The sequence below is a fragment of the Lagopus leucura genome, unplaced genomic scaffold (genome assembly GCF_019238085.1).
Source record: "Lagopus leucura isolate 7727_CA_CO unplaced genomic scaffold, USGS_WTPT01 Super-Scaffold_100008, whole genome shotgun sequence".
Lineage (NCBI taxonomy): Eukaryota > Metazoa > Chordata > Aves > Galliformes > Phasianidae > Lagopus > Lagopus leucura.
Genome location: NW_024962265.1, coordinates 5,486,212 through 5,512,763, shown reverse-complemented (window position 1 = coordinate 5,512,763; position 26,552 = coordinate 5,486,212). Strand labels below are relative to the sequence as shown.

Here is a 26,552-nt window from a genome sequence, read left to right as displayed (position 1 = left end):
TTAAGAGTCTTTATAATGAAATAAGAATATCTTTAATGTTTGTGATGCCCAACATTGTCAGTCATAACTTAGTGTTAGCAAAATATCTAGTGGTTGTGTGAAGTAGAGTAGTGATGTGAAATCTTTCGCATTTTCTACTGAATAAATGTGACCAGGTGTTAAGAATTTAGTAAGTGAAACAGTTTATAAATGCCACTGTGTCTACAGCTTAATTGAATATTTTGCATTCTAGCGGTACGTTTGGTGGAAGAAAAGTCTGGATGTCTGGACAAAAGACCACCCGTTTCCTATAGACATTGACTATATGATTAGTGATACACTGGAACTCCTCAGACCAAAGATAAAGCTCTGCAGCTCTCTGGAAGAAGCTATCAGACAGGTGCAAGACTTGGAACGAGAATTCTTAATAAAACTGGGTAAGAGAATGAGCATTAGGGGTTGTGTTTGTGTATTCCTTAGGTTACTGTTGTCACGATGACGATGGTAAGTATTGTTGTTCTCATTATATGATGCTTTTATTGTCCTGATAGTTCTTCTACTTTATTTGCATTTTTGTAATTTCCCTTGAGATCGTATAATCTCTGTAACTCTTATATGATGGAGTATTTGAAAACAAAAAACCATAAACCACCCAAGTATATATGATTATATTGCCTGATACAAAAAGCAGGGAGTTCCTGCACACTGGTGTTGTAGCCTGTTGATTGAATTGGCCTTTGTCAGTGCTCACCAGTCATTCTGGTAGATCGGTTGCTTGCATCTGTTGTTCCTTCCCAAGTCTGGATTTGACTGAAGCTGCTGTTGTCAAAGGAAGCATTAGTGTAAGACTGCAGTGGAAGAGAGATGTGTTGCTTTCCAAATGCTGTCAGGTACTTTAATCCTTAGATTTCTTTTGGAATTAATTTTGGATGGGTCATTTCAGCAGAGACCGATAGATGACTTTGATTGGATGATTAAACTTTTTTTCTTTGAATTGTCTGTCAGCCAAGTTGAATGCTGGCCTGTAGTTCCTGCTCAGAGTGCTGGAATTTATATTTTTAAATCCTGCTCCATGTACATGTTTAAAATCACTGCATTTTAAGAAAAAATGCCAGGCTTGCAAAAACAGCTCAGCTGGCAGAAAGAAACCGGGTTAGTATTTGTCTAAAACTACTGTCATCATGTTAACTTTAACACATTTTATAGCTTGCCTTTCTTATTAGTTACTGGAAACTACTATGTTCATTTCTCATTATACAGAGCTGTTTTTTAATCATCAGTTTTTATTTGAATACCAGCTTCTTCATGACAAGCTTTTATATTTAAATTTTGTATGTTAATTATAGCCTTGTAAACATTTCATGTGGGTAGACATGTTAAATTTTTGGAATATCCTTTAATCCAGTGGGATGAATTGTGCAATTCCCAGGTAAATACATTGGAAGTTATATTTTAAGATGCATTTCTATCTTTAATATGCTGGCTTTTTAATTAATGTGCCTTAAAATTGTCTAGGTAGTAACTGAAACACAGAAATTTTGTTGTGGTATGATCTGAATTGCTAGGTTTTATGCTCTCAGTATGGTAAGTAAGAAGTAACTTAATTCTTTTGCAAGGCACTCAGGAATTCCTTTGTACAAATCATAAGAACTTTTGTTCTCTGAGTTGCTGTGGCTCTAACAGTTGAATTCAGTGTAGTTAAGTGTTTTGGGGGGGATTTGTTCACTGAGTATGAGCCAGTACTGGAGAACAACATTTTATTGTGTTTGTTCTGGCACCAGCAAAACTCATCAGCAGTCCAACCTTTTAAAAAGGGACTTTCCACCCTCTTTTCCTTTGAAATGTGCTGGTTTTGTGATACTACACTTGCTGATAAACTTCTGTATAAGGTGGGACAGTCTTGTTAGGACTGTTGGATGTTGGTCTCAGGGAGATCGTCATCTGTCTTTCTGGTCTCTGAGGACTGTGATGACAGATGTGAACATGTCTGCAGGAAACTAGGGTTTTTTCTTACCTTAGTAAGAGCTTTACTAAAACTGCAGTTCGTGAGCTGTTTGTTTCCACAACTCATTGGCCCATGAACAATAAATAGTACCAAGAGCATGTTGTGCTGAAGATCACAATGCGCTTTGCTTTTTTTCAATCTCAAGTTAACTCCAGGCATAAGAGTGAGGTATACAGTGTTCCATACAGACCTTGAGTTGGGGTTTGGCCACTTCCTGTACCACTCTGGTGATTTTTTTTTTTTGTAATGAGAATGAACCTCTTGCATAGTTATGGAGCAGCATGGATTTTGAAGAGCACAGCATTTATAAAAAGGACAAAATAATGGTTTGAAAACTTTGGAATATGGAAAAAGGTGTGTTATGTGTTCACACAACTGAAATCTGACTACCATATAGCTGTATACACAAATCATTTCATTTCTGATATTTTGTCTCACTGAAGCATAAATGCAAGGATTCACCTCTTCCTTAAACTGGTCTTTCTGATCTTAGCTACTGCCTTCTGAGATCTTGTAAAGAGACCAGGCTGTGTGTATATGCGTACTGAAATTCTTAAAAGCAGCTGGAAGCAGTGCAAAAAAAAAAACAAAAAAACACAAAACAAAGAACTCTGGTATGCTCCAAACTACTTGTCCATTCAGAATCCAGACCTCTGGTTAGGAACTGCATAGTGCTGCATTTGTTCTGTGTGTGTGGCAGAGAATGAATGAGGAATGCCCTGAGCACAGATGTGATGTGTTCATTTGCTGTCCAGAAATCTTTAAGCTCGCTGTAAACCTTAAGTGTGTGGTTAGGAAGATTTCAAAGTATGAATGTTAAACTGTATGGCAGCTGTTTTGCCTCCTTAGAAAAACAGATTTGTTGTGTTCTGGAAGGCTGACATTGGCATCACTTTCTGGTTGATTGAGCCATGGTCCTCTGGAGGATTTCGTGGCTTTGTAGGTTAATGTGGCAGGGAAAAAAATTAGCACATAATGTTTTATCTCATGCAATCTTTTAAAGTTTGTTCTGTTTTGCAGTGGATGGCTTAATTTTTGCAATAGTTGTTTTCTAAAAAATCTTTGCTTTTCTTCCTAAATATCAGAACTGTGCTCAACCTTTGAGTATTTTCTCTGAAAACAGCTCTAGTACAAATTTATTGCTGAATTGCACACCAAAGCACTGAAAGAGCCTAAAAACTTTCCACTACTGTAGGAGTGTTGCAGGTAAGGGATATTAGTAAGGGATATTACCTTGAATGACATCTTCCTGTAAAAAAGGTAGAGGCTTAGAGAGTTGCACTTCAGTTTTTGCACACCAAGTTAACTAGAATGGCTTGAAGATCTTACACTTCAATGCAGTTTCAGTAGTTTCATTTCTTTGCAGTGTTCTAATTGTTTCTTCAAATTGCAGGTCTTGTGAATGACAAAGATTCCAAAGATACCATTACAGAAGGGGAGAATCTGGAAGAGGATGAAGAAGAAGAAGAAGGTGGAGCAGAAACAGAGGAGCAATCTGGAAATGAAAGTGAAGTCAATGAGCCAGAAGAAGAGGTGAACTTAATGATTTACCTTGTCTTGTGTAAAAAGAAGTAGTAATTTTGATACTTTCTGAAGCCCTTGTATGTCACAAGTTAGCTGGTGAAATACGGGTATGCACAACCAAGTCAGTACACTGAGGGTATCTGTCCCAGTTCTCTGTATACAGAAATTGGAATGCAATGTGTCTGAGATTCTGGAGAAATTGATAGAAACTTGAGCTGTCATTTTTACTCAGTATGTGCTGCTCTTCAGTGGAAAGGTGCCTCTGGTAATTTGGCATGAAAACACATTCAGATCGTTGTCTTTATCTGTTGTAGAAGCAAATGTATTGACTGGATGACAAAGCAGTCAGTAAAAATAACAGGTGTTTGGAGTGTGCCAAGGTAATGGGAATAAATAAGATTTATAGAAAATAATGACCTTCCTTGTTTACTGTGCCAGTAATCTGTCGAATCAAAAGTGGTGTAGCCACTAGAAAAGCAGACGTACATAAAAATTCCAACTTGTCACTATGGCACAGCAAAGTTGACACGATAATGTTAGTATTATGATGAAATGAATTTATCAAGGAAATAGGCAACACTTTTTCTCTTGTTTTGGGTTGATTTGGTTTACTAATAAGCTGTCTTCCAATTGATGTCTCAGCATCTAAGTTTATGAAGTTTGCCTGGCTGTGTGGCTTTGCCCACAGATTAATACTATCATTAGAATAAAAAATGTTTGTTTGAGAGCAGGAAAAGGGACACCTGCAGATCTTGTCCAACTACCCTTGCTCAAAGCATGCTCACCTACGGCTGGTTGCCCAATACAGTGTTCAGTTTTCTCTGAAGATGGGTACTCAAACTCTCTAGGCAATCTGTTCCAGTGATTAAAGACCATCCCAGTAATAAATAACCAGAAGAAGAAAAAAAGAATTCCCACTGCCATGACTAATGTGTAAAGGAAAGTTTCCAACTGTTTTTTTGCTATATATTCATGAAAATGTGAAGTAAATGTAGCTGAGATCAGGCTGTAGATTTGCTGGGAAACAAACAAAATCAAACATTAAAACTGAACTAAACAAATTCAGATGGAGGTAGATGGGGAGAGATGCAGAGAAAATGTGAAAGGAACCAAGTGCAAGTGGGTTCCTTTGTTTTCTTCTAACATAAGTATATGTTGGTGTGATTTATCGCTGGAAACTGTATCAATGAAGATTGAATAGAATCAGTTACGTAAGCCTTGTATTCCTCAGAAAGCAACTGGTGAGTCGTAACTTTTCATCTTAAAAACAGTTAAACATTTATTCTCAAATAATTAACATTGAATATTTCAGGAGGGCTCTGACAATGAGGAGGAGGAAGGTGAAGAAGAGGAGGAAGAAAACACTGATTATCTTACAGATTCTAATAAAGAAAATGAAACGGATGAGGAAAATACAGTACGTATCATTGCTTTAGAAGTGATTTATGCTGCTTTGTTTTTCTTTACTACATGCTTTTTAGCCTGTGCTTCTCATAATGTAGTTGAGAAAAGCAAGAATGCTCCTTGATGTTTTTTCAAATACATTTTAGGTCTTATATTTGCAGACTTCCACTACTAGTTTCTGAAAAAACTCAGGTAATAAACATTACTACAACATGCTTTCACAGGACTGTGTATTTTCACTGGTAGTAGACTGAAAACGATTGCCTAAGTGGTGGTTTTGCAATACCTGCAGTGGGAGCAAACTGGTACGGTACAGGGTAAACTAGTTAGTCTGCACTCTGTCTCAAAGCTGAAAAGGAGGCAAACAAAAAAGTGCAGAATACCTTTTTTCTTTTTTTTTTCTTTTTTTTTTTTTTTTTTACAGGTTTTCAGAATGGCAAATTGTAGTACCTGTACCAAACAGCCTGAGTAAGCCTAAATGGTAGTAATGATGATTATAAAACAGCATATTGGGGTGCTGGGTTTAAAAAGCAGCATATAAAAGCAGTTTTTCATAATCTGTGTGGTTAAATCGAGAATAAACTTGAGCATTGCACAGAGAGACAGGCAGCATTGTTGCCAGAAGCTGAAATGAGTTCCAGCACTGTGTGAATAGTGGCTTTTACTTGCTACTAGTCTGCTGTTTTAACTACTGAGGCACTGGAACATGTGCTGACAAATGGTGTTCATGACATCCCGCTGAATCCCAGTTCCAATGTTAGGTATTGCTGACTTATTTCTTTACCAGTTTTGTGTTTCATTTTGTTTCACTTGAAAAAAGTTTAGTTATTTTTTCCCTGTGGTGAGCTATACCAAGAGACACATTAAAGTAGTATTCTTCTTATCACATTATGCTTTCCAAATGGTATCTGACTTGAAAAGACCATCTGACGTTATGGACCTCAAGGAAAAATCAGTTTAATTAGTTGTGTTGGAGGGTAGAGAGCTCCTTGTATTGTTGTCAGCTGTGTATAATCTCATGGATGCTCATGCTTTGTGTCCAGAATGTTACGAGTGACCAACCTGCAGAACAATGATTGATACAGCAAGTTTCAGAAAAAATTTATTTGAGAAAATAATCCAGGCTAAAACTTCTTGTAACTTAAAATAATAATAATAACACTTTTGTGTATGTTGTGGAAGCAATGACAGTATTTTTTACTTTACTTCTAGGCCAAGTCTTCATAATTCTGATACTGATGTAATGGCATTTGTGTTCTTTTTTTTTTTTTTTTCTTTTAACCCCCATTGTAATAGGAAGTAATGATTAAAGGAGGAGGACTTAAACACGTCCCTTGTGCAGAAGATGAGGACTTCATTCAGGCGTTAGATAAAATGATGTTGGAAAATCTTCAGGTATGAATCTCATTTTCTTAAGTTAACGTAGCTGTACAACTCTTATTTTTAAGTAACTGATTAATGCCAAATCAGCAGTACTAAAGAATGACTTCTTTTTTTCCTCGTGACCTCCCTTCTGCAATCGATGTGTTTAGATAAGTAGCTTTCAGATATTTAATAGTTTGTTCAGTGAATATGGTGTACTCACAGATATTTTATTGGATGAATAACTGCAGCAGATATTAGACACTGCTTTTATTTCAATGTTCAATTTCAAGACTACCCAAGCCTAGCTTATTAATAGCTCTGAAATGTAGTTGCACTTAATTTTACATAACTGAGTGCTGTATAGGACTGTCAGTCACGTCAGGGAAATATTTGAATATTGCAAACCCTGAATGCAGGAATACATTAGTAGTATGCAGCAAAAAATTTCTTAATGCATAATGTTTGTTCCCAAGTGTCCAGTCAAGCCTCTAGATTGTTTTTCCTTCAGAGTTAAAATTTTAAATATTCTGTCCCTGTAACTTCCGTCTTCACAAGCATGGAAGCCAAAGGAAAATGCATTGAAGCTTTGTGAATTTATTCATATGTACTCTGCATTCTTGGAATGCTTAACTTCTTCTCAGTCATAAAAATGTGAACGTTAACAGACTTGCTGACACTTTAAGCATTTATCATTTATACCGTTTACTTTCTTTTAATAGCAACGGAGTGGTGAATCGGTTAAAGTGCATCAGCTGGATGTTGCTATTCCTCTGCATCTCAAAAGCCAACTGAAGAAGGGTCCCCCACTTGGGAGTGGGGAAGGAGAGTCAGAGTCTGGAGACACCATGCCCTTCGTCATGTTAACACGAAAAGGCAACAAACAGCAGGTAAGAGACTGTCAAGTATAGATTCCCCTTTAAATGGGCAGGGGAGGAACTGTCTTTCACTTCTGAAGTCGTAGTACAACTTTGACAGGGAATGTTTTATTTCTTCGTTTTCTCTGAGTAGGGTACAGACCTCTTAATTTAGAGAGACACAAAATACTACACGCAGTTCCATGGAATTATTGGTTTTTAACAGAAATCAAGTGTAACAATTCTGTAGTTAAATTGCACTGTTATTAGTTTTGTTTGCTGATTACACTTAGTGGGACAGTGGTATGCTTTCATTCTGTTAAATTCAGTTGAAGATGGATGCAAGCAGTTGGCAGAACGACTGAAAGTTCAAAGGATAGGGAAAGAAAAGGTGAAGGAACACTGCAAAATCTGAGATTCTGCAGATATTGCTGAGAACATATTCAGCTTCAAATCAACATATGTAGTGTTTGTTAAGTTTCATTTCCTAAGTAACAGTCAATGGGCTGGATCTGTTCAACTTGGAAAGCAGTCATTATCTCTGAGGGCTTTTTTAAGGGTATCTCCCAGAATGAACTGGATGAATTTTTCAGAGAAACTTCTGTGGAAATGGAACCATCTTTGTGAAATCTTTTTATGAAATCTTTTATGAAATCTTGTTGATTTAAAATACAATTAATGAAAATTCCTTGCTTCATGCAGCCAAACACATTTGTCTTAGCTCTTTTCTCATGCATACATTTGAATGTTGCTAGGTCAATAAATGCAGAATATACAAATAAATATGCATGCATGTATCTTTACAGGACATAAATCACAACACAACTTGTCTTTTCAATTGTGTAATTTAATGATGAAAGTGAATGACTCTAGTGAGTTTGTGGACAGCAGAAATAAGGCATTGTTTCATTCCATCAGTCAGCACCTTTCAAGTATTTACTTCTGTCATTACTTTGTTTTTGATGTTTGTTACCTGAGTTTCTGCATAAGTCTGAAGTATGTAAAGCAGAAACAGCATCTTCTGCATTTTAAAAATCTGTGTAGAAAGTGAGGTCTGTTACCACAAACAATGGAACTAGTAAGTGTGATTCCATGTCTGTTTTTTAAGCTTCATTATTCAGTTAATAAAATACTGTGCTAAGTGCTTTCAGAGTGTAAATGGCGTTACCTGCTTTAGTAGGCATATACAACTTGAGTTTAGTAGTGGCTACCTGATTTCCTTACTGCTTTTGTTGGGTTATTCTGTTTTTCTGGGACTTGAAAGTTGCATATGAAGTTCTAAATGATTTTTAATAGGGAATTCTTAACTACTGTCAGCAAGTAGGAAAGAGATATAGAGAACTCTGAAAACAAAAACCAAAACCCGACAGTGTTTGGCTTTGTCAGGTAATTTACTGGGAATATCTGGAGTTACCAACAATTTTTAGGGTCTTCATAATCTGAGGGGAAGGTACTGCTGGCATTCTGTGGCTTGAAAAAGAAAGCAGAACTTGTTCAGGACCTTTCCCTCCCTCTTCCCCCACTATTTGCTTTTGGGAGTAGGTTCTTCCTGCCAAAACTCCTCCAAGTGTTTCTAGAAATGTTTTAAAAAGGAAAAAGTCTGGACTACTAGACTACTCCAGTTCTTGAGTCAGTGAAAAGCTTCTTTGTCCACAGTTGTGCATTCAGAAAAAAAATGCTGCTTATTTTTCTGTAAAAACTGACTACTAAGCAGGAAAGAAGAGGTGGGGTTGGAAATTATTGTTTCTTGTAACAATATTTTAACATCTGTGAGCAGAATGTGCGCTGAGTTTTGCAGTACTGGATACCTGCTTTACTCGTAACTTCTAGCTGTAAGCTTTCTGAATTCTAAACACAGGCAGAAAGATTATTCAGACAACCTGGAGGGCTGAAAGTAATTTCTTATCCTTACCATGAATCACATGCTAAGCATCATGGCCTCACTGCAGTGTCAACCTACTAATTTCCTGTCATTATGTTTGATCTCCTGCTCTTTGCTAAAAGTAGTGCTGCATCAAGAAGTCTTTGCTGATAAGGAGATACTTACTGTGAAAATGGAATGTGATGGGCTTCCTTCTGGGGACTGATTTTTCATAGTTGACATCCACTCATTCAAAGCTCCATTCTCATGCCAGCGTTCTGCCTGATTTTATGGGACATTGCCTACTAGTTTTTTTGAAACAGAGCACAAGAACAACTGATGGCTGTTTACTAGCAGTATGCAACCTGAATTAATATTGATTGCAGGCTGATAGCAGTGAGGACATCTTATTTTATCATTCTGTTTCGGACTGTGATTAACAGAAGCAAGAGGTAGAAAGTGTCTTGGATAGATCAGTCTAACAGTAGTTGTCCTGTCACTGTAAATAAGCTGTGTGACAAAACCCACAGAAGTTGCAGCAGTAGAAATGAACACCACTATTGGAAATCACCTTTTAGCATCAGTATCATTAGTTAACCACGTAACATGAGAGAACAAGGGGAAATAAATGTTGGCATCATAAGGGGAGAGATCCAAGATGCAATAGCATTTGATTTTTTTTTTTGAAATTGTCCAGAACTTGTGCCAGGTAGAAATGAACACAGGTGAGTGGGATAAATTTAAAATGTTTTCCTGTGGAAATAAAAGCTTGACAAAGTTCTTTTCCATGTACATCTCTCAAAATCTCAGTTGTAGATTTCAGACAGACAGTACTGCTGAGGAAGTAGTACTGAGCTCACCTCTGAAGTCACGTTAAGGCAGATGTACTGTGTTGAATGTGCATGTGCAGATGTTTGGCACGTTGGGGTGGAGAAAACAAATTTGATTCTGCCGTTCTCTCATGGCCATGGAGAAACACTAAGGAGCTAAAATAATTCATAAAAAGAAGAGCACTGGCCAAGAAATGCCACAAGATATCTGAAATCCTTAGAACATGTCTCCTGCATTTTCACAAAGGATGAAAGTGAAAATTCTGCTTGGAGGCTTCATCTCTTTGGAAGTCAGGGAACTACAGAGAAAGGGGCAGCTGGTTTGAACTGCCTGTGTTTCTATCTCAAGACCAGTGTAACTCAGTATGGGGATAAATATAGTGAGGCTGGCATCAAAATAAAGGAATAAAGCCTATGGCTATGTGTTCCTTGTGGAAACAAAATCAAATTTGTTCCTTTAAATACTTGGAGTGATTATCTATTGCCTCTCTTCTGTGTGCCTTCAGAGTATCTGAATACCTTGTATTTTCTCATGTGTTACTAAGCAAAGCTGGAGGGGAGAGGAGAAGGGGAGAAAAAACCCTGTACTTTCCAATAAGAACTTCTGTGGGAACTATCACATCACAGTAATATAGAAATAACCATTGCCCTTCTGTCTTTTGGCTTTTTTTGTGTAGGGTGGTTTTTTTTGTTGTTGTTGTTCTGTGATGGGCACTTAAATGTATTTTCATTTGCAGTTTAAGATCTTAAATGTACCGATGTCTTCCCAACTTGCTGCAAACCACTGGAACCAACAACAAGCTGAACAGGAGGAGAGAATGCGGATGAAAAAGCTCACTTTGGATATCAATGAACGCCAAGAACAAGAAGACTACCAGGGTAAGAAAATGAGTGTACCTCATTTTTATCGTCAGAAAATCCGCAGAAATACCTGTGCTAATTAGCAGTACAGGTTCTGAATATTCATTTGTAGCACTTAATAGAGAAACTCTACTTTGGTTCGTTGTTCTTTACATATTCCCTGTTCTCTGTGCTCAAAAGTTTTTGCAGCTCTTCAATGAAAGAGAGTTTTAAAGTCTCAATAAATAGCATTTCTGTTTAGTTTGGAAGAGTAGAAGAATCAAATTACTGTTCCCTTTAATAACAACGACAAAAAAATCTACCACAGAGTTAACCTGATGTTTGTGGCACTGTCTCAGTTAGTGGAAGAGAATTGAGTTGGATGCAAGATATATTAATTCTGTACAATTAAAGCTCTTGTTTTTGAGTATAAATAGACAAAAGTACTTGGAGTCTTGAAGTTAAGAAAATACTGAGTAGTGACCTCTGCCTAGTAAATAGAATCTGTTGCTTTAGCTTCATGTTGCTAGATGTGCTGAGAGCTCTACAAGTCTGAGTGTGGGAAGAACATATTAACAAAGTTTCATACAAATTATGTGATCCTGTTCTTTTTAAGAGTACAGAGACCAAGCATTTTGGAACATCAACAAATGGAAACCGTACCACAAACTCTATGCATCCCTAAACCACTGCACTGGATACGTTTGGTTTTGTTTCAGGCTCAACTTTCCTTGGCTTACTCAAACAGCAAACAAAGTCAAAACAAAATTGATGGTATTCAGTTCTTACGTTAGCTTTTCCATTTAACATCTCTGAAGTTCCTGCTCTTTATTTTTTTATTGTAAGGATGTTGCAATCTGGTGGTAATCACAGGATGAGTAGTTAATTATCAGGAAATCTCATTTAAAGTGTTTAGTGAAAGGTCATTATTCATCATGAAATGGAAAAATTTAAATTAAAGCAGCTCTAATTGGAAAAAAATAAAATAAAATCAAAGCATGGTGTCTAACACTTCATCCTGGATTTTGATAATGCAAGAACTAAGCATGTGATCCTCAAAAGGAGTGTTTTTTCCAAAGCGAGTATCTACAGAGCTCTGAAATTGTATTACAAATATGTTCTTACTATTAAACACCATCTTCTGCTTATAAAAATGTTTTCCAAGCCTTTTAGAAAGCTCCTCATGGAAAAGAAGCAGTAGATGTCAGAATTACACTCTTACGTGCTTTTTTCAGACTTCTAATGAGTTTCCTTCATTAATGACAGTTCTACTTTACTAAAGATCAGGATGTTTGTATTCTTGGTTTATTTTAACTTGTCCTATAAATTTGTGGGTATCTCTAAAAATCAGTCTGTTGAAGTTATTATTTTATTGTAGCTGTGATTCTTATCCAAAAAAGATGACATTCATTTTGTTGTTGTGAAATGATTTAGGCAGAAGTCAAACAGCATTCCTGTTTAGAGCTATTTGTGCACACATTTTTCAATATGTGTGTATGAAAATGTGCAGTTGATTGGTCCTTTTGAAGAGTCTCTTTGCCTGTAACAAGTTGGTGAATTTATGCAGACATGAAAGAGAGTTGGTTTTAAACTTCTGCCTCAGGCTTTGAAGTTACCAAGGGAGTTGGAACTTGTAATGGGGTTCCTCAAGGTTGTCCTTACATATGCACCTAACCTGTGTAAATGGAAAAAGCCATAACGAATGAAAATTCACCTGTGTGAAGTACTTCACTATTAACTACTATTAAATAAATTATATTTAGTAATACTTATTATTATTACAGGCATATTAATACAGCTGTGTATTTGGTACTGGGTGGCTGTACACGAAAATCCGAACTGGATGCTGCTTCCCTAGAAGATGGGCAGCACGCCCTCAGCCTTGCTAATCCATTGTGTTCCCTTGCCATTTCTTCTTTCCTGTAGCTTCTCATTTTGTCTGTTTCTCAGTTACTGACTTTTCACAAATTCCACTGATTCTTTTTCACCAAGAAGTCAGACACGTATGTGGTTCATTGCTTCAGCACCTGCCTGACGGTGTGCCATAATCTCTTCTTCTTTTCTTCCTGATCTGGTCATTGCCTTCTTACGGAGATCTATCCTGGTATGCTGGATTGTTTTGAAGGATGTTACTTTCTGATGTTTACAGATATGGGCTGCTCAATGTCCTGAATGGCTTTCTTTGCATTTTTCCCAGGTTTCGATGCGGTTTACTAACCGTTGACACCAATACTGTGTATAAAATCTTTCATCGGTTCAGTTTCTCCAAGACTGGATGGATAGCTGACTGAATGCTTTGTGTACATTTTGTAAATGACCATATGATCCCACGGGTCTCCAGTTCTGACTTGTGCAAGTCTTTGGGAGAGTGGTTGAAGTTTGTTTCTTACAGACGATGAGCGCGTCTCCAATTCCAGGTTGGAGATTAGCAGAGATTAGAGAACCAGACAGAACAGACTTTCAAACATAATCTGTTTAACAGCTTATTCCACTTTTTCCCCTTCTTTTTTTTTATTCCATCCGTTTGCTGAACAAGGAAGAGTCTTGCACAGGTAGACTGTCAGAAATATTTCTGTTGGACGCTCAAACATGTGGGCAGAGTTTACGTGAAGGTTCCTGCTGTGTATTTGTAATTATTTTGGATACTTAATAACCATTAACTTAGTCTCCTAAAGAGCAGTTTTTATCTTAACAACAGTGAAATGAAGTCTTGCCAAGTGCCAACACGCCATACTTTTAGCTGTCTTGAGCTGCCCAAAAGTTGGGTGTCCAGGGCTAAAGTGGGTGCTGATGCCTCTTCTGCACCCACCTGCTTCTTCCCACTGATCATACAGTGAAAAATCCCAGCCAGAAGACAGTTGGTGTAATGTAGGTCAGCTGAGTCACCCTCCTCAGGTGTCTGTCTTCTCTGTAAAACGATCCTATTAGGGCTACTTTAGACAAAGACCTGACTTCTAGATGCTAATTTAGGACAAGTTTCTCACTGAGTTTTTAATTGAGAACAATGCTGTCCAACTGTTACTATTTCAGAGCAGTTTTATGGTATGGCTCCTCACAGTGCTGTGAACCTTTAACCCTGCTTACTGATACAGTCAATGGCTGATATTTTTGGAAAGAAACTGTCATAGCTCTGTTACGAAGCACCTGCAATGAAAGCCACTGCTGGCAGTTTCTTCTACAGGAACATCTGGAAATGCAAGTTTACACTATGTGGTACTGTGGGTTTGTCTGTGCAATTTTCTAAACTGAAAACAAAAAGCTGTAGAATAGCATGAAAAATGTTGACCCAGTCACAGCAAAGTGTAAATAAGTATTTTTAAACTAAATGTGCTCGTATAAATTCCTCTTCAATAAGATGTATAGAAAATGTGTTTAACATTCTTCCTGTATGAAATTACAGAAATGTTGCAGTCTCTGGCACAGCGTCCAGCTCCAGCAAACACGAATCGTGAACGGCGGCCTCGTTACCAGCATCCAAAGGGAGCACCTAATGCAGATCTAATCTTTAAAACTGGTGGGAGGTAGGACAATCTTCTTCTTAAATGTTTTAATTCTGCTTCTGGGCAAGTAATTACCTCCATAATCAAGATGGGTAATGATCTATGTAATTCAAGTAGATCTGTTGGTTGCTTCCTTTCTGTTCAAATCCTGAATAAGATTTTGTGCTTCTAACACAGCTTCTATGAATACATCTTTGACAGAGGCTGGGAAGGCAAGGGGTTGTTTTTCAGAGTCGAGCCTCTTTGTTACTGGGAAAAAGATGCAAGTCTGCTTCCCCAGTGAGAGGGGGAAGAAGATGCACAATGGTTTCTAGAGAATCTCATTGTGGCTTCTTTTTCACACAGAGGTGGTGACACACTGGAACAGGCTGCCCAAGGAGGCTGTGGATGCCCCATCCCTGCAGGCATTCAGGCCAGGCTGGATGTGGCTCTGGGCAGCCTGGTCTGGTGGCTGGCAACCCTGCACATGGCAGGGGGTTGTAACTGTATGAGCATTGTGGTCCTTTTCAATCCAGGTCATTCTATGATTCTGTTCTTAATTTGGTGACCTTTAGATCTCTGTCCAGTATTTAAAAGCCTAAAGGGAAAGAAGATGCAGCCAAGGCAGGGAAGGGGTAAGAAAACCTGTCACTTATGGTGCACAGGAGCATAACAAAAAGAGGATTAACATGAGAACTATTCCTTAATGGTCATTCCCTAGCCATTACTTAATAGTCACTGTACAGCTTTAATATAATCTCAGTCTCTTTTCTTACTCAAAGTAATCTTCGTAGAATAAGCTATGAAATTTAACTCTGCAGCACAAATCTGAAAAGACAGAGGTTCAGATGAAATGCAGTATTTTCATGTTTCTCTTTTTGAATATTAATTTTGGAGCTGGATATATGGAGCAACAAGCAGAAAAGGAAAACTTCACCTATCAAGTCTTTGTAAGCCAGAAATAAGTTAATAATGTAATGTGTTATGTTACAGCAATATTATCAACTTCTCTGGTACATTTTTGTAAGCATTTTATGGCATTCTGATCTCTTATTCCACTGGGTCCCCTACTGCTTTTACACAAAAACCTCTTTTTTTGAACAAGGACTGCATTTTAAAATAACTAAATGTAGCTCAATAAAATGAGTAATGCTGCCCATTCAGCTTTTTTACTTCACTGTGGCCTAATACTGTCATAAAAATAAAAACTATTGATTTTCTCTGAATTGCCATAATACCTGCAAGTGTTTCACAGCTAGCTGTGCAGTCTTCTCTTGTAGATTTTTGTCATCTTTCTCAAATACCTTGCAGTCTGTGCAAGGAGTGCTCTGAAGTTACTCCTTAAATATAGCAGCGTGCCCAGCAGATGTGATACTCGAACAGTTTATGTAGTTCTTTTCAAAGCTTTTTTCTCCAAATGTTTAGGAAAAACATAATATAGGATTTTACCATAAACTAGGTCAGACATTGTCCTCAGAACAGTTTGATCAGTGTTTGCTTGCTCAGATATTTGTGCCACGTGCTTGCAGTTCCGATCAAATTTTGTGTTATGTACTTTGCTCTTTGTTGCCTTTAATCTATAAGCTCCTTAAAGCAGAGACCAGGCAGTTAGTTTTAGCGGGCAGGCTTTATTTGCAGCATAGTGCAACATTCAGGCTCGCAGTCGCACATCAGTTGAGCCATCTCAGCCCGTAGAAAGAAAACTTCTGAACTCACAGCAAGGGATATTTAAGCAGAGCTTTGTTTACTGAGGACTGGGTCTGCCCATGGCTTACCACCATAGTACAGGTTCTACATCACCTGCATTTCTAAGAGCTGCTGACTTACGGGATGTTTTCAGGATTGTCTTCTGACTTTGAAGGATGGGTTGCAGTGTTCCTGCACAGGCTGCCCTCGCTTTCTGGTCAACAAATTACCCCACCAACCTCCATGTGAACACTGGTCTTTTCGTATTTATTGAGAGCAAAATTTTCATGTTGAGCAATTAATGTTAGTATCTGTTTGAAAGAAAGTAATATCTGTTCACTACAGATTCACATATGTGATGAGTGAGCTTGTTTGGGTTGTATTTTTTGTGTACAAAGAATAGATCAGTTGTTTTCTTGCAGTATTAACTCTAAATTTACTGAAAATAATTATGTCTGTTCTTTCAGAGAGGAGATCTAGAATGAAAAGTTGTTTGAGGATAAGGAAGATCTGAGCAAGTAAATCTCCTAGATTCCATTGTAAGGCACAGTCTCACAGGTTCTAAAGTTAATGGCAAGATGAGGGTTTTGGTTGGCTAAGAGTGGAAGAAGAATTTGGTGTTTTAACTGCTAAGCATACCCCTAAGGACCAACATCTCAAACATCTTTCAGAAAGGTGGATCCAGATCTTTCTGTCATAATAGTTGACTCAAAAATTAACAGAGGTACCGGAGCTCTCTTGTATGCTTTTGGCCCTGCACAATCCGGTAACCCTGAGTGCCCAGCAGGCTGTGACCTCCAGAGGGCCCTTTGAACCTCAAGTTTGTTGTGGTTCTGTTTCGGTCCAGCAGGGCCCTAACATAAATAAATGATCAGGATAGTTCTAAAAACAATGTCTGACTAATGACAGCAATTTCCCCCCTCCCCCCCTCACACATGCACATTTGCAGCCCTTTCACCTGCAGTAACACCACTGTAAGTGGGAGAGTGAGTGAATGACAGTGGCTGTAATGTGGGCATCACATAAATAAGAAAAGTCTTCCTGTAATATTTACTCTATTTGTTAATAACCTGTTTCTGTGGTGAAATAAATACCACACAGTTCTTGTTCACCTGGTGTAGGGAACCTGCTTTGGCAGGGGGGTTGGACTCGATGATCTCTGGAGGTCCCTTCCAACCCCTACAATTCTGTGATTCTGTTATTTGGTGTGTGCTGAATGCTGCATCAAAAATCACAGCTTTCTGCTGTTAGTTTGTAATGGCGTGCTTCTGCAGCCTCAAGTATTAGCACTTATTAATCCTGCAAGGAGAGGATTCATCTTGGGACATAAACATGTAAGGCTGACTGACTTTAAAGGCAATGTACTGTGATTCCAATTGAAAGTGGAATTCCTCAGTTTGCTCCAGCAGAACTCAGCAGACAGCCATCTTCACTCTTACCTTCAGATCTATGGCATTGAAGGAGAACTCTGGTTACCCAACTGTTACACTTCAGCAACTCTACAATATTACAACAATATTTTTTCACGTGGTATTATCAGGAAAACACTCTTATTGAAGTGAGGGCTGTTCTTCAAAACTGTGAAAGTTGTTTCCTTGTGCTTTAAGAGGACTGAGATCCATTAAAAGACTTAGCTCATAAAAGGAAAAATAAATAACCTCATTTTATGACTTTCTTTTAAGCATAAGCTTCCAAGACAGAAAACAGAATTACACTGGGAGAAGTCTTCAAAAAATCAAAAACACTTGGTAGAGTTGAGCCTTGTTTTAAAAATACCCAGCAATCTCAAAAGTGGCTGCTGTTCTGAAAGTGCAGCCAAGGATGGAGGACCTGTCGTCGTCAAAAGGCCCACTGGGATGCGTGCATAAGCTGACAAACTAAATCATACTTAATTGATAATTTCAGCTCTACAGTTTGCATCTGACTCTTATTTCCCTTTAATAAAGAAGAATGAAGCATGAAGGTAATAACAGGATGCTAGGATTTTATTAGCCAAATATTCTCATTATAGTATTTTGTTAATGCTCTGAAAAATGAGAGTACAGCTAATAAGGAAAAATGTGAATTTAACCTCATGGTTTCCTGTTCCAGCTGCTGGATGAGAATACTTCTTACATCACCCCCTCATAGCTGTTGTACTGATCAGTATTACATTTTGAAGCTTTCCACTCACTTATTAATGGGATGTCAGAAGCCACAGGCAGTGTGAATCAGATTGCTCTTATCCTGTTCACCTCGGCCTGGCTGGCTGCCATTCCCTTGTGCAGGGCAAACCCTCAGGTGCAGATGTGGCAGTGTCTTAGGAGTGGATGGATGTATTCCTTGGTTCATCACACAGCTTATGAAATCCTCAGTTCTCATTTCCAGTGGTCTTTTCCATTCTTTTGAAGACATGGGAAGATCACTTCTTCAGCAGTATCGCTTTGCTCTTGGTTAAGACAGTGAAATTGTTCCCATCAATGTTTTCTCACTGACTTAAATTCTCCCAATTTCATGTGTAACGGATTCATCCTCATTTCCTCATATGTACTGTGGATTGGTGTTTCTGAGCATTGTCACAAGTCCCAGCTTTCTGCTCCAGGTAAAACCCTGCATCTTTATGTCATAGGGCATGTTGGCCACTGCCAGCAGTGTGGCTGAGAAAATGACTCGGATGGTGTTACAAGTTGCAAGCATTAAAACAGAGAAGGGAGGCAGAGGAGGTGGTTGTAAAAACTTGCATTCACAGTTGAAGTTGCTTTTAATGACAGCTCTGAACAGAATTTGATCTTGCCAAGTAGAGGTTTGGATGGAGTTCTTTTGATCCCCTTTTGTTCATTTTTTTTCCTCTTATTACTTGCAAAATTGCATAGCAAGTGCATAGCTTTTGTCTTTAACCAGCTGACTTTCAGCTGTTCTGTGCTGGTTATTGGTTTAGGGATAAATGCCACATGCAATTCCTGTTTTTGGAAGTAATGCTGCTGCTGTGACTTCTACCAGCAGCATCCTGCCCCAGTCCTTTGGAACACTGGTCCCCTGCCCTATCTATCACCAGCACACCGTGCCACCTCCTGTTTTGAGTGAGTGTGATCTGTACTAACTTAAATACATGCAGCTAGTTTTAATAGTTCTCCTTCCCTCTGCATCAGCGGTGAAATTATTTCTGAAGGATGCAGGAGAGGTAAAAGCACAATTCTGCAATTCACTGCTCTTGGAAGCTTTTTCCCTCACTTGTAGCATTCTAGTAAACATGTTAAGACTGAACTTCGTTACGTTGAACCACACAGCCAATGGTTTTGAGCGTGCCAGGAGTTGGAATGTTCTATTACATAATATTAAAGCATGATTACCAGCAGTGCATCAGCTCAGTACTTTCTGACAACTTATTGTGCTTAAATCACAAGAATACGGAATAACTGAAGCACTGAATAACAAAACAATGGGATACATAACAATACCAAACCATTGTGGAAACCTTTCCTGTTAAAATAAATGTGGAAAGCGCTGTGTCTTGTAAGATGTCCAGTAAAAGCTAGTTTTAGATTAACTTCCTGTTTAACAAAAGCTTGAGGTTCGTGCAGTAATGTAAAGAATATGGCCTGATTTATTTACATTGTAAAAGACTTGAGTACACGGTGGTGCAGCTTCCTTGTGGGTGTAAATATTGTCCAATCTTTACCTTGTTTTGCACTACAGAATTTTAATTTGCTGTCTAGAACTCAGTAGATAAGCACTTCAGCACAGCTCTCAGTTACTGCATTTGAGGCAGCGAGACCAGTTAGCATTACTTGTGGATTTCTTTGTCTTACATCATTTGCAGGAATGTGATACAGTAACTTCTCAATGCATGTTTCATTTCAGTGCATTATCACATCAGCTGTGCACTGCAGCAGGAGGATAAGTCCGCTCTCTTTGTTCTGGACCGTTTCAGATTGATCTGGTTGTGTAAGGAATTTGTTTCCTGATGCGTCTGCCTTATTTTGTCCAGCATGGTCTCTTTTAAAATGTATATGGATACTGGAAATATGTAACTTCAATACGTAGAGGCTACAGGCTTACCAAAACCACCAGCAGTATATCGCAGCGTTTGCTAATGAGGATAGCAGGGGATATTTCTCATTAAACTATTTTTTTTTGTCTTTTCTTAGGAGACGTTGATCCAGCAGCAAGTGTCATTTCATTAGGTCCTGTATCTCTGATGTTGTGGATAGTGGAGTCCTCCAGCAATTAAGTGAGAGCAGTGGACACATCTCAGCATGTCAGTCTAGAGCGTTCGGAATGGAAACCTGGGCCAGGCTGGGGCCGTGGGGCAGAAGCAGCCTCCTCTCTTCCCCCCAAAACCCACACGGAACGCGTGGAAGCTTCCAGTCATGGCCTGCCAAAAAAACAAACAAAACAAAACAAAAAAAGCTTTTTGCAATGGGAACCATGTGAGGGTTACTCTTCTCATAGGAGCCAGAAGTAAATGAATGAAATGGTCAGCTTGACCAGCGAGCAGCTCAATGAGAACTGCGATCAACCTGAAGCTCAGATGGATGACACTGGAGTGGAAAAGGTCTCGATGGCTCAGAGTGGGGGAAAACAAAGTTCTGTGCTTGATGCAAACTGTATTCGCTTTGTGTTGGAAGGCTATTCTTTGGGGGCTGTGAATCTACAGCTGAAAAATGGGGAGCAAACGGTGAAATGCGAAAGAAAACTCTGACGTGGGAGAGCTTCTTATCGAACATCAGCTACTCCTCACAGATCTCTGGTTAACGAGTGAGCTTTTGCTGCCAGACAAGCAGGAAAGATGGGTTGGGGAGTGGGGAGGGATGAAAAACTTAGGAGCCAAGGAGGTAAAATGTTTGTTAAGGTTTAAAATAGAACGTGAAGTTGATTAACACGGGGTGTTGACTCATACTGCTTAGAACAGCCTGACACCAGCCTAAGGACAGGGATATAGCTGAGCCCATTGTATGTATCATTGAAAACCAAAACGTGCCAGTCAGCGTCACGGGGAGGTTGAGGAGCGGAGCCGATGTTTTGTTGATCTTCATGGGTTGGTAAGCCTCTGTGTCTATTGAAACAAACAAATGAAAAAGTTTAAAAAAAAAAAAAAAAAAATTAAAGTCTGGAAACAAGTAGAATTTTTATTTTTTTTCTAAGTAGAAGTGAGGTTTCTTGGTCTGTTTCTGACAATCTGTTATTTATTAGTGTAGGTTTTTGTTTGCTTTCAGGTAGAAGTAGTTAATTCAGTTAAGGAGCTCACCTGTATGTTATTACTAATTCTTTTTTTCTAGCTCTTTTGAAATTCTTTTTATCACTGTTTTTGGTTTCTGCATGTAGGAAGGGAGACTTGTAAAATTGTAACATTTCATAAAGAAATGCCGCCCGATCTTCACCAGCTTCAGAAATCTGACCTTTGCCAATGCTGCAATAAAGTGTTGTAATTTAGAAGCGGTATCTGTTTCTTTACATTGATTCAAGATTTTTAAAACATGCCACTTACATCATGTTCTTTAATCCCAGAATTGAGCAGGGAAGTTGGGGAAGTGGAGCTGTGTGTAAAGGAGCAGACGTAGAGCTGCAGTGGCACGCAGCGTAACAGCCTTTAGGGCGCGGAAGGCCTGCGATGACTGGGGCACGTCTCCCCTGCAGACCCGGCTCTGTCGTGGCTGTGGGTGTGAAGTGCCCTACGAGGAGGAATGCTCTGTGCGAAGGCGAGTCTGTGGTTCAAGTGTGGGATGGAAACAGCAAGCTTTTATGAATCCCGTTTGTAACTGTGCTCCTTCAGTTCTGCAACAAAATTCACATCTCTTGAAGTTCTGCTTCCATGATGACAAATACCTGTCCATTCCTCATCGTTACAGTCAGAGCCTTGATTTACTGAGGGTGATTTCCTTTTCTTCCTTTGCTGCTAAGGTCCAAAGGATTCCATTTCTCCACTGAGCATTGCCTGAGCTTTGACAGAAGCCGTGGATTACAGCAGCCTGCGTTTGGTGGTTCTGTTTCGGATGGCGACTCCATTGAACAAAGCACAGCTCACACAGTGCTGGCTTTGTACCTTTGCAGCTGATTTAACCTAAACCAAGTGCTCAAGAATTGTACATTTTGGTCGATGCTCTTCTGTGATCTGCACGTCTCACTGCTTTGCCCGCATGCAGGATGTTTATTTCTAGCTGACAGCGACTCATCTCATACAACCATACTTGTCCTCCTGTGCAGTGACCCAGGTGCTCTGCCATGTCACTGGAGACATTTGTGCTCTGCTATCAGTGCATGGGCAGAGCACAGAGGATGTCCTTGCCAAGAGGATGTCACTGCAAGCGATCCCAAGAGCGCTCGGAAGCAGTTAGGGGCAGAGCGTGTTCCCATCCGGGAAAAGTGAGTGAGAAATTGCTTCACGTCCTTGACTGTGTAAAGGATTTCTCCCCTGTCTTATCTTCTGGAAAGAATTTGGACTCTGTTCCGGGCATTTGAAGCTGAGCTTTCACTGATGCTCACATCAGTGCTCATGGAGCTGGTGAGCAGAAGGTACGCTGTGTGCTTTATGGCACCATGGCTGAAAGCCTCTGTGGGCTCAGGGCTGTGCAGCTCCTGCGTGGAGGTTGGGTCACAGGAAATGATTCTTGTGAGTGGTGAGGCATTGGCACCGGCGAGGTGGTGGTGATTGCTGACCCTGGAGGTGCTCAGGAGATGTGCAGATGTGGCACTGAGGGCTGTGGTTAGAGGGCATGCTGGGGCTGGGAGGATGGTTGCATGGGATGATCGTGGTGGCCTTTTCCAACCTTAATGATTTTGTGATTTGAAGGTGGTGAGGCTCCAAAACCCTCAAGTGTGAGATTCATTGGGATTGTAGTCAGGGGCAGCACCTCGAGCTGCAGCTGATGGACGCTGTTCTTTTTTTTACCTTGCAATGCTGTCATGTGATAAAATAAGTAGCTATTTTTTAAATTATGAATTGCTGAGCTTTCAGACTTGCTACAATTTTATTAACTTTCAAGTCCTCCCAAGAAAGAAGCCTGTTCCGTTTGTTACCCAGATGAAATTACCATATTCAGCCACAGCTGGTGCACAAGAGGTAATTTGATGCACATTAAGGCATAGATAACAACTTCTGCATTGTGAAAGCTGCCTGCTTTGCTCGACTTTTCATCTGTTCCCTTTTGCAGCTGGCCTGTTCCCTCGCAGCATTGATTGTGCACTTGGCAGGAGCCCGGCAGAGGAGCTCCAGCAGCTTGCTGATGCAGAATTCTCTTTGCTTTGAATGGGAATGTTATCTGACTTCAGTAAATGTGGTGCCATTGGAACACGCTGACTTGCCCGTTCGTTTCCAAAGATGGATTTGGTCAGCTGGAGGCAATTCTGGCCCTTCCACCTGGGCAGCACCAGCATGGATACAGATGGGGACGGCTGAGGGCAAGCAGCTATCAACCTGTGCTAACAAACAGCCTGCGTGCGTCCAGCCACAGAGAAACCACACTGCAAAGCATGGTCAGATACAGGCCCCGACCTGCAGTCGTCTCGCTGTCTGTCTGAAGGTACAGATACATGGGAAAGTCATTAAGGGGCTTGCTAATTCCCCACAGTTGCCCACAAGAGGGGATGCTGTAGTCTTGAGGCTATGTATCCAAGAGAGAAATCTTCAGAAACGCCGTCACGCCACTGCTGTGAGCCTGCCATTGCTCTCACTCAGTGCTCTTCTCCGTTCTCCCTTCTCTTGGGAGCTTCATAACTTGTTTGTTCTGTGATGATGCCTTTCCCCACTCCTGTGCTTCACTGTCCCTCCTCAGAACTCTATAAATAGGATTTCCTCACCAGCGCCGAGCGGTTCCGAGCGTGCTGCACACAGGAAACTATTTGGGTAGGAATCAAACAAGAGCCTGAATGTCAAAACATTGACTTGCATTGTTTGGGTTATAAGCTTTGCCCTTAAGTTGTTATTGTTGGGGTAGGATTGTGACATTAAAGCACAGTGCTTGTGGTCGCTGTCAATAGAACAAACACTGAGCTGTTAAAAAGAACAGTGCTCCTTCCTTCCTCTCTCTCTTCCCTGGAGCTGAGCTCTCAGGCAAATAAAAATAGTGGTGAAGCTGAAAATGGTGGGGTAGGTTTAGATTTTGCAAGTGTTTATTTGTTCTTTGATGTGCACCTGTATGAAAGGAATATGTTGTGTGTAGGATCAAGGGGAACAACTTTTTCTTCTGGAAGCCAGTAATGATTGACAACTTTGCAGTGTTATCCCTAAAGTTTTTGGATTAATAAATTCTCTAAGTTGTTAAGGCTGGAGTTTGGGTACCTTAATCCCTAATCCCACTCCTGTGTCCAACTCTGCATCACTGCAAACTTAAGAGAGGTGGTGGATGCCCCATCCTTGAAGACATTCAAGGTCAGGCTGGATGGGGCTCTGGGCACCTGATCTAACTGTAGGTGGCCCTGTGCACTGCAGGGGGGAGACCAGAGGGCCTTTAAAGGCCCCTTCCAATGTGGGGCTCCAATGATGACTGTGTGATGATGACTCCCAGTGGATCCTTTTCTAACTGGAGCTATTCTGCGATGCTCAATCCCATGCCCAAACACTCTGTGGGTTTACTGCTACCTGGGAGGCTCACCCCAAATCACAGCCAATTGCCTTTTGGCTCCAGGTACCCCACGGCTGCTGTGTGCAGGGTGTTACCACGAGCGATTTGTGGGGCAGAGCCCAAGCACTTGGGATGGGATGCCTGGGAAAGGCTGCACTGGGCAGACAGTGCCCATTTCCTGGGCTCGAACGCATTACAAAACTCATGTTGTAAAGAAAAATTAAACCTAATCAGGCAAACGAAATCCAGTTAGGAAGGCAGGAAATGTTCCAAGGTAATGAAGTTTGTCTGTGTCGTGGAGCTTTACGACTGCCCTGGCGCTGGCTTCTATGTTGGAAATAGAAATGTGCTGACAACTGTTTCCTAATAGAAGTTTAAATATGAAGAAGTGATCTCCTTCTTTCTGCTGTACCTTGTTCAGCCGGGAGAGGAGGAGGCTCTGAGGAGCCTTCCTGTATCTAAAGAAAGGTTATGAGCAGGAGAGAGACGGACTTTTTACATGGGTGGATACCGATAGGACAAGGGGGAACAGCTTTAAACTACAAGAAGGGAGATTCAGGTTTGAGGGTAGGAGGAAATTCTTTACTCAGAGGGTGGTGAGGCACTGGCACAGCTGCCCACAGAAGCTGTGGGTGCCCCATCCCTGCAGGTGCTCCAGGCCAGGTTGAATGGGCTCCTGGGCAGCCTGAGCTGGTGGGGGAACCAACCCATGGCAGGGGCTGGGAATGGGTGGGCTTTGAGGTCCCTTCCAACTCAGGCTGTTCTATATTGTGTGTGTGCTGTTTTCCCTCTGCTGGGTGAGCAGGCAGAGAGGAGGGGATGACAGTCACACAGCTCCATGACATGTGCAGTAACAGAAGCCCAACAGGTAGAGAGCATTGCAGGAAAACATTGGGGATGTTTGTTGGAAGTTTGTTGGAAGTTTGGTGAAAGTGACCTCCTAGGAGCAATAAGGAAGTGAGCGATCGCATTGTAATGGAGCGAACTGAGGCTGAATCACAGGGAAGTAACTTACACAGGCTGGAGTTCAGAGCAGAGCCCAGGCTGTTGTTCAGCTGCTGGGTGACTGCAGGCTTGCAGGTGCACAGCTGGGATCCTGGATCCACGAGGGCACAGCCACTGTGAGGGGAGGGACCGAAGCAGAAGCCGGACCGCTTTGGTCAATGGAGATGTGCATCCTGTGGGCTTTGGAAACTGGAACTGTGCCCAGCTCTGGGGCTGAAGAGGTTTTTCTTTTATTTTCCTTTAATTTCAAACCTTCAGCATATGCATTAGCTGCTTTTTTTTTTCTCTTTTTTTTTTTTCCTCCCTCCTCCAGTGCAGCCTCTCAGATTGCTGCTCTTGGTCACTGGAAGGGCCACGTGCAGATGCTCCAAGTCCTGGGTCACACAGTGTGATGCCACCTCCCTTTCGAGCTGCTTGGAGCTGCCACTCCTGTAACTCCAGTGGGTGCCGGGAGCTCGGGGTGCCTCTGAATGCTCAAGGCTCTTCAAAACATTAATTACAGCTCACAGAAAGTACCAAGACTCACAAATGAAAGAGGAACTTAAGCTGAGCAGCCCTGCACGCCTGCCAGCTGGGTGCTCTCCTGTTCCTCACACCTGTTCAGTTTAATCCTGAAGTTACCCAAGCCTCTTCTGCTTTTATTTCGCTGGCTGCAAACAGCAGGAGGTTATTAGGGCCCGGTGGAAAACCTGCAGGCTGAGAAGCAGTGGCTGCCACCACCCATCTTCTCTTCCAAATCCCTTGAGCTGAGAACACTGCTGACCCTTCAGCTGTTTGAAGTGTGGCGTTTCCTCCTCTGGGAGAGGTCACTTTGCTCGGGAAGAGAAAGCCCACATGAAAAACGTGAAAGCGAAGGGTGTGTCCTCATGGAAAGGGTTTGGCTCCATGCAGTCTGAGGACCCTCCTTACCTCAGTGGGAAAGTTATTTATAAGCTGAGAGTCAGCCCTGCAGGAAAGAAATGCTGTGCATCCTGCATGCAAGCAAGGCAGGGGTTGTTACCAGAAGGAACTGTGCAGGTGAGGGGAGCAGTACTGCACTAAAGGCCTGATTCCCAGTCAGCTGTGAGAGCTTATAGCAGCTGCATTAAGCTTGGTGTATCCACACCCAGGGGCAGTGCACAAGAAGAGGGCTCAGCCCCTGCTGGGGCTTCAGCACTTGGGTTCCTGCCCAGTCCTGCTT

The 26,552-nt window shown here is 40.8% G+C and overlaps 1 protein-coding gene across 2 annotated transcripts in view; it reads left to right on the top strand.

The window, feature by feature from the left end:
* UPF2 (UPF2 regulator of nonsense mediated mRNA decay) overlaps positions 1-21,239 on the top strand; it is a 56,037-nt gene extending 34,798 nt beyond the window's left edge. Inside the window, exons 15-22 of one of the 2 annotated variants that reach the window (XM_042872526.1) lie at positions 233-416; positions 3,378-3,517; positions 4,821-4,925; positions 6,209-6,307; positions 6,997-7,164; positions 10,560-10,701; positions 14,063-14,183; positions 19,955-21,239. In XM_042872526.1, the coding sequence (XP_042728460.1) occupies positions 233-416; positions 3,378-3,517; positions 4,821-4,925; positions 6,209-6,307; positions 6,997-7,164; positions 10,560-10,701; positions 14,063-14,183; positions 19,955-19,964 (969 nt within the window). In that variant the 3' untranslated portion in view covers positions 19,965-21,239. Of the gene's footprint in view, positions 1-232; positions 417-3,377; positions 3,518-4,820; positions 4,926-6,208; positions 6,308-6,996; positions 7,165-10,559; positions 10,702-14,062; positions 14,188-19,954 lie in introns of those variants that run through there. The other variant, XM_042872527.1, reaches the window with a different exon arrangement.
* The last annotated feature ends 5,313 nt before the right edge of the window (positions 21,240-26,552 follow it).